The 13,727-nt window shown below is 36.4% G+C and overlaps 1 protein-coding gene across 1 annotated transcript; it reads right to left on the bottom strand.

Annotated features, from left to right (window-relative positions):
• Window positions 1–1,703: 1,703 nt before the first annotated feature.
• LOC131546620 (lactase/phlorizin hydrolase-like) lies at window positions 1,704–12,161 on the bottom strand. The gene is made up of 17 exons (XM_058786336.1): window positions 11,582–12,161; window positions 9,938–10,008; window positions 9,759–9,847; window positions 9,501–9,595; window positions 9,348–9,402; window positions 8,578–9,283; window positions 7,855–8,500; window positions 5,449–7,005; window positions 4,527–4,795; window positions 4,139–4,429; window positions 3,846–4,044; window positions 3,525–3,727; window positions 3,055–3,161; window positions 2,831–2,962; window positions 2,512–2,735; window positions 2,156–2,413; window positions 1,704–2,059 (listed from the first exon to the last, which is right to left on the bottom strand). The coding sequence occupies exons 1-17, from the start codon at window positions 12,159–12,161 to the stop codon at window positions 1,836–1,838; spliced, it is 5,706 nt and encodes a 1,901-aa protein (XP_058642319.1). The 3' UTR covers window positions 1,704–1,835.
• Window positions 12,162–13,727: the final 1,566 nt, after the last annotated feature.

The following is a 13,727-nucleotide window of genomic DNA, read 5'->3' as shown; positions in this document are numbered from 1 at the left end:
ATATATATTTTAAACATGACTTTTATTTTGGATTTTAATGTTTGTATCCCCATGATATGTTTTCCCTTTGGGGGTTGGGGGGGCTACGTGTTTAATGGCATCTTTTTACTAAGTAGCCTATTATTAATGAAGAGTTGATACCAATACTGCTACTGGTGTCTCTATTAAATGCATTTTCCCTCAATTTAATTATAGCCATTCAACATTACATTATAATTGAAAGCCATTATTTTAAACATTTAATAGGCTATGAAATATATAACAACTTTTAATTTAAGTGATTTAAAACAATCTTCACATAAACTATAAATTGTATATGCATAAACTATATTGGTTCATTTTTTTATTCAAGCTACAAAAGTTAATCAGCGACTAGAGCTTTTTTTCTTTTCTTTTGTTCTTTGATTCAATGAGACTTCAGCAAGTTTCACTTTAAAAGCAGCGCCGTCTCTTTAAAACCTGATGCACACATGATGCGGATCTGACACACAGCAGATTTTCTCCAAACTCTTAAATTATATTTAAGACTTTGTAACTCAGTTAAGACTACGTTTACGAGGTAACTCGCCAAAACCGCGAGTTTTGACATAATTGTGTGTTTTTGTCAGTTGAAGCGCTACGGTTGCGCTGTCTGAAGCGTCTCAGTTTATGTGTACAGCCGAACGCGCAGCTTTGCAAACTGTAATTAATTTGATAATAATTTTCGTCCAGTGTTTGCGCTATTTCTCGCCAGAAGTTATGACTGATAACACTGTCTTCATACTCGGTTAAACTAGAGTTGTGGGTATCTCATATATCCCTCATGCTTGCCAACGCTGCCATCTATTGATGTTGCGGTCTCCGTAGATTGTTGTTGTTGCGTCTCTTTCTTTTCTTTTTTTCAGATGGCCCGGGCCGGTGTTGCTACCTTGTGGATAACAATTCAAGGCATGCGACCTGCGCGTGCTTCTCTCTCGGGCCGGATTAAGATGATTGGCGGGCCGAACTTGGCCCGCGGGCCGCGAGTTGACTAGCCCTGGCCTACTGTATCATATAAATTTATAGGACCTATAAATGATAAACATAATCAAAACTTTGCAGATAAACCTGTTGTATACAATCTACTTCATGCCTTCTGTCCTTGGATTGATAGTTCATTCCGATTTATCAAGTAAAGTCTTTTTACTGTGAAATATTTTTATAATGTAAGGAAGAATAACTTTTATATTGTTAGTTATAATTCCTGACTCATTGCCTCTCTTGTGATGCTACTGTTTTGCTTTTGACATCCCTGACGCCAGTGTTGGAACTCTGTTTGTCCAACGAGTAACTCTGTTAATAAAGTAGCAAATGGATCCCAACTCCACTGACTCTGCATTACAACAAAACAACTGAATTACTTTATTTGTTTGATTTATTGTTTAAAATCAGCATGTAAAAAGATCATTCATATGCAATGCATTAAAGCACACAAAAAAGAACAATCCACTCTATGCATTTAAAAAGACTGACATCTTGAAATGAATTTCATATACATGTGACAAAAGTTGCACTTGATAAATTAAAATAATGTTATAATATAAGAAAGCTAACATAACATTTCAGCGTTTAGTACCACTTTGTACATATACTTTCTAATGATACACTGGAAAGGATTATAATGACTTTTCGTTACATGAATAAATTAGAGAAAGTTTACTGATATTTTACTGTTAAAGGCAGATACTCAGGCAATTGCTGATATTTTCAAAGAGACATTTACAACCATTTATAAAGTTATAATATAGAAAATTATATTAAGATTATATTATATTAGGCCGATTATGTTAGGATAACTGGTAACACAGCTGTTATGTTTAGAACTTGTATTTGTTCTCAAGGGCAATGTGTTCCTCCACAGGATGTTTTTGTTTCTTGGATGCCTTGACAAGTGCAAACGCCATCCCGACAACAGCGACTGCTGCAATAATGGTGAGACTGAAGAGGACATTGAGACCCAGTGCAGCATCAGAACTTGACACTTCCAAACCCAAGAAACTAACAATCAGTTCCTCACCAGGAGGAGATGGAGGAGTAGTACCTGTAAACAAGAAAAGACTCAGTTGAATGGATGGATGGAGAGACAGAACGACAGATAGATAGACATACAGAGTTAAGGATACAATGAATAATGAACGAACAAAAGGATAGATGTTACCTTCAGGTTCATGGATCTGACATTCATGTGGACTTTCTCCTGGGCTTCTGAAGCCATTGCAGTTGATTATTGTAGCATAGTGCCAGACAGATTTCTTAGGAATACGTGGTAAAGAAGGATCTGATCGATTTACATAGAAAAGGCCAAATCTTTCATCATAACCCATTGTCCATTCCAGATTGTCCATTAGTGACCAGGCAGCATAGCCGCGCATGTCCACACCATCCAGCAAATACGCTAGAGAATAAAAATACATTTTATTCAATTAGCACAAATTAATTTTTACCAATAGTCTCAAATTGATGCATGAAAAAATAATTAAAAAATATTTTTACCTTTCAGGGCCTGATTGATATAGTTATCATAGTAGTGGATTCGGAGGACGTCATTCAGATTTACTGGCCCTCGTTCTGATACACCATTCTCTGTAACGAAAACAGGAGGGTTTCCATATTCATCCTTGATGAATTTCAGAAGTTTTCTGAATCCCAGTGGATTAACTTTCAACCAGTCGGATCCAGATTCCAGCCATGTACGATCACTAATAACTGCTGCACCCCTGGAATAGATGACAGCATGATGAATATTAATGCATGTTTTAAACAAATTGTGCCTGTAACAGTGTGAAGATGTTGATTACAACTAAAAAGCTACCTGTCTGCATCATAATGTTCTTGGTTCTGAAAGTCAACGTAAAAGGCTAAGACAGTGGTGTAGTGGTTCAATCCAAAATAATCATGAGTTCCCTTAATCCTCGCTACTTCTGCCGGGGTAAATTCTGGAAGCCTGTTAGATGTTAAATGCAAATGTAAAAACATTTATAAGAATTTGAATACAAAACTTTGAATTCCTCAGAAAAAAGATAATATCTTTATTACCTTGATTGTGGTCGGCCAGCCGCTAAACTTCTCTCTCGAATAGTGTTCTTCATTAAATCGCTGTAATCTCCATTGAACACGGGATGAGCAAACCAACCCAACATAAACTGTTTTGAAAGATAAAAAGAGCAGTGGTGTATTATTTGTTCATGCACACAATGTATTGTTATTTCAGTATCTTAGTATTGATTAATATTTTGAATTAGTTTTTATTTTAATATTTTACATTAATTTAAATTTTATTTAAAGTTTTAGTAATTTTGTTGACTCATTTGTGTTAGTTTTTATTTATTTTTTAAATCATTTTTATTTCAGTTGTACTTTTAGTAATTAAAAAATAAATAAATAAATAAATAAAAACTGCCTGGGCAAAAAAACTGAAATAAAATATATATATTTTTTATATTCCATTTTATTTAATTTGAATTTATTTCAATTAACTTAAATGTTTAGTATTTTTAAAACTGTACCTGAACTACACGCAGGGCAGCATCCACGTCTTCCTGTTTGTATGGGTTTCTTGGTTCAGCCCAGTCAGAGTTTATCGTGATGCCAATAATGCCACCTTGTTTTGCACGATACTTGTCATTATACACATGCCAGGCCTCAGCATGGGCCTTGAGAAGGTTGTGTCCCGCAATATATGGTGCAGTGCCGGGATTAGTATTTATGCCTGGACAGAAACAGAACATCAAGAATTTTATGATGCATTAATAACTGTCAACATTGAAACTGATAAGCAAAATGATATTTACAAAAAGCAAAAATATCATTTTCAATACAAATCATACCTGGTGCAAAAATTCCATGGCCATATCCATGAAGTGCAACAATGAAGGGTTCATTTATAGTGATCCAGAACTTCACTTTGTCTCCAAAACTGTTAAATACAACATCAGCGTAGTCTCTGAATCTCTCGACAATGGCCTCATTCTCCCAGCCACCAACATCCTGAAGTGCTTGTGGGAGATCCCAGTGATACAAAGTCACCTGCCAATTCAAAATGATTAATGTCAGAAATGAATCAAATTCTTTTAGGCTACAAGAGCAATTTTTGCATGCAAAGTTATTCAAAATATTTTACCTGTGGCATGATATTGGCTTCCAAAAGAGCATCCAATAGCCTATGATAGTAGTTCAGTCCAGCTTCATTAATTTTCCCGTTTGTTCCATCTGGCATAATTCTGGGCCATGAAATAGAAAACCGGTAGTGTCTGACACTGAGTGTTTTGAGACTGTTGATATCCTCAGCGATCTTGTTGTAGCTGTTACAGGCAATGTCACCGTTGTCATCCTGCGATATCTTTTCCGGAGTATGAGCAAATTTGTCCCAAATGCTGAGACCTTTTCCATCGGCCCTCCAGGCGCCCTCTATCTGTGGTGTTTGAGCATAAACAAATGAAACAAATGTCCTCATTTGAAGACACTCAGGATAGACAAAATACAGTTTCATTTGTTAAAATAGATTGTACCTGATAGGCAGCGCTTGCTGTGCTCCACATAAATCCCTCTGGGAAATGTCCATATAACTTTTCTTCATCCTCTGTCAGTGGAAAGCCATTATTTTTGATTATATCGAAGTAGAGGTGAGCGGAGCGCTTTGGAGTTCTTGGCCGACTTGAAACTTTAAAGTTCACATAGTGAAGTCCATAGCCAACAGTGTAGCCTTTCAGCCACTCGAAGGAGTCCATTAGAGAGGAAAGAATGTAACCCTTGACACGTACTCCATCCAGATTGTGCGCTAAAAAGAGAATACATATAAATGTCTGTCAAGTTCAACAATTTACAGTGTAACACTATTAAAAACACTGGGTCTCATTCATTAATAATTTTGTACAATTTGTGTTTTATGCAGAAAAAATTCAAAAATTTAGAACCTTAGATGTTTATGTAAAGCAATGTTTGTTGTATTCAAAACCATGAAAACCAAAAACTACACAGGATTGGGTTTCAGATGTCTCAATTACCATAATAATATTTAAAAGGTATTGATTTATGATTTATGAATGTAAATATTTATAAGCAGATTTTGTTGTTCATGTTCTTCCAATCCCCCAAGATTTTCGTTCATCCTCAGAACACAACTGAAGATTCCTGACGCTTCAGAAAATTATAGTTGAACCACTGGAGTAACATGGACTACTTCCATGATGTTTTTACTACCTTTCTGGGCTTTCGAAGTGAAAGTTGCTTAAGCTGTCATTGGAGGGACAGAAACCTCTCGGATTTCATTTAAAATATCTTCAATTACGTTCAGAGGGTGAACAAAAGTCTTAGGGGATTGGAACAACATGAGGGTGAGTAATTAATGACAGAAATTTCATTTTTGAATGAACCATCCCTTTAAATATGAACAGTACAAACAGTTGGTGATTACAAACGGTGTTAGCATACCCTTAAGAGCCTCATCAATATAGGTCTTCAGGAAGAATATTCGATCAGTGTCATCAACTGTTATGTCAATGCCTGTTGCCACACCATTTTCCGTAATATAAATCTCAGGGTCTCCATACTCTTCCTTTAACCAGTTAAGAAGTCTCCTGAGTCCCCAAGAAACAGCCTTCTGCTCATTAACAGCTGTATTTATAGAGCCATCCGCATTGTCCTTTTCAACATCCTGATCAGTTTCATAAGACTCAATATCAAGTCTGCTGGTCACATGACGCACAACTTTGGTAGTGTATGTATTAACGCAGAATACATCAGCTGTTCCTTGGATAAAGGCTTTGTCTTCATCAGTAAAAGAAGGCAACCTGGATTCTGTCAAGCCTTGAAGTTCACTCTTGTTCCCAACCTGCCACTTCATGGCATCAGGATAGTCGCCATTTTTAAAGATGGGGTGTGCAAACCAGCCTAGCTGGAACTGAAGGGCTCGATCAGCAGCCACCACCTCTCGAGGAACATTGATGTCTAGGGGTTCTGCCCATTCAGCATTCAGACTAATGGATACCAGACCTCCTTGAGATGCCCTGTATTTTTCATCATAAGTGTGATATGCTTGTGCATGAGCTTTCAGGAGGTTGTGTGCAACCCTGTATGGGGCATCTCCGGGTTGCTTCACGCTAGGTGGAATCTGACCCAGTCCATATCCCGACCATGCAATTGTCTGAGGTTCATTAAATGTGATCCAAAATTTCACCCTGTCTCCAAATGTTGTATAGCAAAAGTCACAATATTCATTGAATATGTTAATCATTTCAGGGTTGTCCCAACCATTAATGTTCTGCAAAGCCTGTGGCAGGTCCCAGTGGTAGAGAGTCACCATGGGTGCGATATTGTTTGCTATGAGACCATCTATGAGCCTGTTGTAATAGTCCACCCCCTTCTGGTTAAGAGAAGATTTATAGCCGTTGGGAAAAATTCGAGACCATGACAAGGATAATCTGTACGTTTTCACTTTTAGGGCTCTCAACATGTATAGATCTGCATCTATTTTATTATAACTGTCACATGCAACATCACCATTGTCATTGTTTGGGATATTGCCAGGTTTTTGAGTGAAAGTATCCCAAACACTTGGTTCTTTTCCATCTGCATTCCAGCCACCTTCTATCTGATATGCTGAAGATGAGACACCCCAATGGAATCCCTCTGAAAATGTACCATAGTGATAAAGCTGTCTCTCAAACTTGGTCTGAGGGGAAAACTTTTCCCAGACAACCTTGGATTTTGAAGGTATTTCAGATGGTGGCAGACTAGGGAGTCTTGTGATCTCAATTTTCTTTCCATATATTTCCATCTTAGTCTTTGCCGCAGTCTCAGCAAATCCATTTCTCTCAATCACATTTGAGTAGTAATGTGCTGATGCTTTGGGGGTTCTCGGTCTGTCAGAACCTTCAAAGTAAACATAGTGCAATCCAAATCGTTGACTGTAGCCTTGTGGACCCTCAAATCCATCCATTAGAGACTGGACTGTAAACCTCTGGATGCCAATTCCGTCCAAATTCACAGCTGTTTTGACAGAGAGATGTAGTTAGTAAACTTTAGATAGCAACCTTTTATTATATACAGTAGTCTGATGTTAAAGGGATAGTACACCCAGAAATGGAAATTCTGTCATTAATTAGTCACCCTCGAGTCATTCCAAACCTCTTGAACCCGTAAGACCTTCGTTCATCTTCGGAACACAAATTAAGATATTTTTGATTAAATCAGAGAGCTCTCAGACCCTCCATAGACAGCAACACAACTGAAATGTTCCCATGTCCAGAAACGTAGAAGTACATCAGTAAAATACTTTTTAAAGAATACTTTTTGTGTGCAAAGAAAACAAAAATAATGACTTTATTCAACAATTTTTCCTCCTCCCGTCAGCTGAGGTGCACCACCATTGTGGAGAGAGTATCATGATGCATACGCTTGCTTCCACTTCATGTAAACAATGCATGCGCATGGTGCTGCTGCTTACGTTAACACACACATATGCGTCAAATGCTATTTTACTGACGTCCTTGCTACGTTTCTGGATCTGGGAACATTTTAGTTGTGTTGCTGTCTATGGTGGGTCTGAGAGCTCTTGGATTTCATAAAAAAATATCTTAATTTGTGTTCTGAAGATGAACGAATGTCTTACAGGTTTGGAACGAGGGTGAGTAATTAATGACAGAATTTTCATTTTTGGGTTTACTACCCCTTTAAGGTTTGGAAAATAGTGTTTTTGGCCTGGAAATAATGAATACTATATAATAAATAATTCTCTCCAAGACCTTAGGTTTAGGTCACCAACTCCCTGACTGACGTGTTATCTCTTTAAATATTTAAAAGGTTTTAAACATTAACTAGTTTTCTTAAGACGTTTACCTTTCATTGCCTCATTAATGTAGGCTTTGAGATAGTCGACACGCTCAGTGTCACTGAATACATCACCATCGTATTCAGTTGGCATTCCGTTTCCTGTGATGTAGATGGGCACCTTTGTGATGGACGTGTACTCTGAAGAGATGTAGTTCAATAATCTTCTAAGACCCCATGGAACAGACTGGATCTGGTCAGAAGCTGTGGGGGGCCATGTGGGGTCAATATGAGTCAGGAAGTCCCCGACATTATTCGGTCCAACATCACAACTATTCAAGTTCTCACTAATCAGTCGGGAGGTGTAATGGTTAAGTCCAAAGAAATCAGCTGTGCCTTGAATTCTTTGTTTCTCAGCCTCAGTAAAAACAGGGAGTCTTGCCAGCTCTTTACCACATGAACCTTTCTTTTTCTCAATTTGTTCCTTTAACACGGTTGGATAGTCTCCATCTACAAATATGGGATGAGCAAACCAGCCCAGCATGAAGTTTAGATAACGCTCAGCTGCTGCTACATCCTGATCACTTGAGGGATTCCTCGGCTCTGCCCAATCAGAGTTAAGAGCAATGCCCACTTTTCCACCCTGCAGTTTTCTGTAATTATCATTATAAATATGCCAGGCTTCAGCATGAGATTTTAGAATATTGTGCGTCACCTGCAAAAACAAACAAATAATTGTCACTTTCTAAACTCATAAAAATATATGGTACTTTCCCAGATTGACAGACACACCTTGTAAGATGCTATTATTGGGTCTTTCACTCTTGGGGGATGTTCCCCTGTTCCATACCCCAAGTTGCTCACTACCCACGGGCTGCCGAAAGTGATCCATGTTTTGACTCTGTCTCCATAATGTGAGAAGCAGAAATCAGAAAATTCTTTGAAAGCTTCCACAATAGCGTCATTTTCCCAGCCTCCTGAGGCCTGCAGAGCTTGGGGAAGGTCCCAGTGATGCAGGGTAACAGTGGGCTCAATGCCAGATTGTAGGAGCGTATCAATCATCTTGTCATAATAAGCAACACCCTTTTCAAGCAAACTTTCTTTGCGTCCAGTGGGGAAAATGCGAGCCCAGGAAATTGAGAACTGATAATTAGGTACCATCATGCCTCTAAGCAGATACACATCATAGTCCACCTTGTGATAACTATCACAGGCCAAATCAGTGGTCTGGTTTCCAATGACATGACCGTCATGGCTAAATCGGTCCCATATGGTCTCGCCCTTCCCGTGTTCAGTCCATCCACCCTCCACTTTGAAACTCTCACTGGAGACAGACCAGTCAAAATCAACTGGGAATGAGCCACTCAAAAACTGATCACGCTCAGCTTCAGTTTGACTTCTGAATTTCTCCCAGACCTTTTGGTATGAGAATGCAGAAGCTGATTTCTGATGCAAGACTGTCTTAGTATTTTCCATCTGCAAACTAAATGAAAACATACTTGTTATGACTATTATATAACTATTATATACTGATATTTGTACCTTATTGGTCTCAGATTTACTTAAAAAGGTTGGTGATGTCACAGCCCATGATGTGAAGATCTTTCTTCTGTAAAACTGACAAATAATACTAGGTTAGCATCTGGTATTTTCATTTTATAAAAAGCATCTTAGACTTTTGACACATCACTTTATAGAAATATGCTAACATTTACCTCTAAGAATTGTGTGAAGTCGCTGGAAATGATTTTCATATTCATCACAGTCTTCGACTGTCAGCTGATACATTAGGATGGGCTTTTGACCACTGCTAGTCTGAAACAAGAGTGTCAAGTGTCATTCCAGTGTCCTGAAATATTCTGTCACATCAACCAATGAACATGACAAACCAGTTAAGTGACCAGCTGTGAAATCTGATGACTATTCACTATTGTAAAGATGATTATATAATATTTCAAGAGCCACAACAAATAATTATGTGTAACTTCCTCAATACCTCTGTAAGAGGCGTCTCCAATTTGCAGTTGTACTGCATATGGAGTGATATGAAATCCACATGTGCCTGAAGATGAAACAAGAGACTTATGTGATGAATAACATAATATTGACTATTGACCAGCATAATATATGATGATTTGTCTTGAACACTTACCATGATTTTTGATCTCATTTGATAATTGGACTTAATATCACTGTCTCTGACCCCAACAGACAAATGAAGTGCTGAGAGAGAGAGAGAGAGAGAGAGAGAGAGAGACACTTCATCATTGTATTATTATAAAGAACTATGTAATGTAAATTATGTAAAAGTTTATTTTTAAAGTTTTTTGTTGTTGTTGTTGTTTTAACATTTGTCCACGCATATGGGCCTGTTTTCAGATTGCATGCGGTAAGTTTTCTCAGTGGGCCATAAAATGAGCTTTATAATAACATTCAGTTGTAAGTCATTTATAAGTGATTAGTTATTGATGAACTAATCATTTACAAAAAATTCATAAGCGATTAACAAGCAATTTGTGCATGTTTTGTTAATTCATTTGCAAGTGATTAGATGATGATGAACTAATCATTTACAAAACATGACTATATGTTCACAAATAATTATTAAGTAATACGCTGAAGATTTACAAATCTGTCTTATGTTATCTTAAAAAAATAGCATGAAATAATCAAACAGATCCTTAGTAAATGGTTAATAGTTACTAGTTAATATATTATTATCACTTTATAAATCATTGAAATGTCAACATTGTACTATTATCTCAATAAACATTTGCTACATGGTTAAACCATTTGTAAATGATCAGTATATAATTCATGTATGTTTCGTTAAAGTTGTAAGCTGGTCTGTTAAAAAGCACAAAAATGCAATTACTGTGTGCTAAAACTATATTTTTTAAAGAATAATAAATTATTTGCTGTAAATGATTGTAAATGATTTATTCATGCATTTACACAACAGGTTTTGAATACTTTGTAGTGTGTACTGCAATGACCGGTGAGGTTGTAGACAGATGTCTTCTCTGAACAGAATATTTTAACGCTGTGCACTTTAGTGGAGGATAAAACCAGTTCACATTATCACTAGATCCCACACACTCCACACAGAACACAAGTCTGTGCTGATGAGAGAAAGGGTTTAACACAACCCACTGCAATCCCCTGACTGTAAGTCATTTACACGTTTATTCACTTGACAGCAAATAATTCATTATTCTTTAAAAAAAAAAAAAATAGTTTTAGCATAATTGCATTTTTGTGCTTTTTAACAGACCAGCTTACAACTTTAACGAAACGTACATAAATTATATATCGATCATTTACTAATGGTTTGATCATCATTTGGTCATGATTAACAAATGTTTATTGAGACAATAGTACAATGTTGACATTTTAATGAATAACAAATGATTAATAATATATTAGTTAGTAACTTATTAACCATTTACTAAGGATCTGTTTATTTCATGATATGCATTTTTTTTAAAGATAACTTATGACAGATTTGTAAATCGTTAGAATATTACTTAATCATTTGTGAACATATAGTCATGTTTTGTAAACAATTAGTTCATCATCATCTAATCACTTGTAAATGATTTATAACTTAATCTGCAAAACATAGATAAAAATATTAACATATCACTTAGCTATTAATAAATTATGGACACATAGTCATGTTTTGTAAAAGATTAGTTAATCATTAACTAATCATTTATAAATGACTTACAACCAAATGTTATTATAAAGTGTTACTTAAATGGATAATACATTAATTAATAAACTCATGCCTTACCTTTGAACATTTGATGATAGACATTGTAAACATTTGCATGAGACTGGAAAGCATTTTGAAGTTGCACTTCATGTAGCTCATGCAGGTGACTGAATGTGATGAATGTGTCCACAAGATCTCTAAATGTATTGAACACAAATCCTGCATACTGCTCAAACATCTGCACCAGTAATGGATTCTCCCAGCCTCCATATCTGGCTCTGAAGAGTTCTGGTACCGCAGACCGATGGAGAACCAGCAGAGGTTTGATGCCCGATTCAGTCAGCTGCTGCACGAGCGTCTTGTAGCACCTCACAGTGTCTTCATGTGGCTTGTTGGGATCACCTGAAGGAAGGATGAGAGACCAGGACAGGGGAACTTTAAAGTGGGTCACCCCTCTGCTCTGAAGGTACAGGAAGTAGGCTCTGGATTGTTGAGGCAGTGGACCTCCACAGTTAAACGTATTGTCTTCATCTGATGGTGAAGTCTGGCTGGATTTCAGAGGGCCAGCAAGTAACATGAAGTCCTGTTGCTCTGCATTACTGGAGCTCCAAAAAACAGCCAACAAACCTAGAGAAAGAAACCCCTCTAGAACCTTCATCTTGACTGTTCTACAAAGGGGAAGAGTGTTCAAAGCTCTTTATAAGTAAGTACTACTGCTTATCTAAGGGGGAAGCATACATATTAGCGTCATAATCTTGCGGTTTAACTTTAATCTAACTACTGATACAATTTATGGCAGTTGTTAAGTTTCATAACTATTATATTGATCAGTTGCCAGGAACCTATGGCTAGCGAGTCACACATGGCTCTCTGACAAGAAATTAAAGTAGTATGAAAGCATAAAATGCATTTCCCTTTAAATGATAATGTGGGCCTTTTGCCCCTACAGAAGTATTGACCTTCTTGACTGTATTAAAAAAATAAAATAATTTTGACATAATCTGTTGAATTGGGCAAAAACAGACAACCTTAACTTGTAACTTGTAAACGGTTGCATAAAATCAGAATCACATTTGCACTCATGCTATTCAAAAACAGCACTAATTGCTCATGTGATATTGTCTAACTATATCATATGATATAATACAATACAAAAACTCTCACAAGAGTATTTTTGACACAATATCTAAAGGGGCATTTAAATGCATTAATAATTTTAACGCTTTTTTTTTCAATAACTAATTAATTAAATTAACATGTTTTTTACATCCACTAAAATAGACAGTACTAATTATTAGATATTTATCTACTTACAAACCCTTTGCAGTTCTTAAATTTAGCCCAGTTTGAGAAAACCTGGTGTTTATTGCATTTCATGTTGATATCAAAGAAGGGAATGTATTTTCTGTAATCAGTAATGGACTACAATTTATATGCAATCTACCTAGCACTGACAAAGACCAGTCACTTTCTCCAAAATTCCTAATAAGAAACTTTAAACACACATTTGCTATTTGGCTAAATAACAGTGACCTGATCTCAGATTCTTGTTTGCTGTCATAGAGACAAGTGTGACTTCCCAAGTCACCTATTTCAGTGATAACTTTCAGACAGTAGATACATTTTATCTGTTGCATTAAAAAATAAAATAAATAAATAAATAAAAAATAACTAACTAACTAACAGAATCTTTAGCTTGACACATTATACTGAAAGGACAATGCCTGTGGTGTGTGGACATTTTAAAGTGTAAACTACTCATCAGTTGTAAATCATCTACTACAGTTTTACAAACCTGCTGGTTGCAGGTTATGTTTGTATACACTGGGGTGAAAGATCTACGAATGACAACATACAACAATCCCCACAACATACATATCACATTTATGTGTTGAGTAAACAAGCAAAGTGCATGTGATTGTAGTACAGATGTGGAAATGATGAGGACTTTCAAATTTGAAAGTTTGAAAACATGCATCCATGTGGCTGTGACTGAATGCAACTGAATATAAAGGAAAAAAGGTTTGAAAAGTATTTTAAAAGCATAAAAGTCTGTTGAAGAGTAAGTTACATGATTATATTTTTGTTTTTCGAGTGTCAGGACTACAGAGGTTTTATTTTTACAAAGTGAAATACTGTATTTAACATATGTTGTTTAAGGTCTTATGTGTTTAGGTCTAATATTATTAAAACACACTCTATAGACATACTGTCACGAATCCGG

This window comes from Onychostoma macrolepis, chromosome 09 (genome assembly GCF_012432095.1).
Source record: "Onychostoma macrolepis isolate SWU-2019 chromosome 09, ASM1243209v1, whole genome shotgun sequence".
NCBI lineage: Eukaryota > Metazoa > Chordata > Actinopteri > Cypriniformes > Cyprinidae > Onychostoma > Onychostoma macrolepis.
Note: the sequence above shows the minus strand (reverse complement) of the source record. Positions and strands in the feature narration are given on the sequence as shown.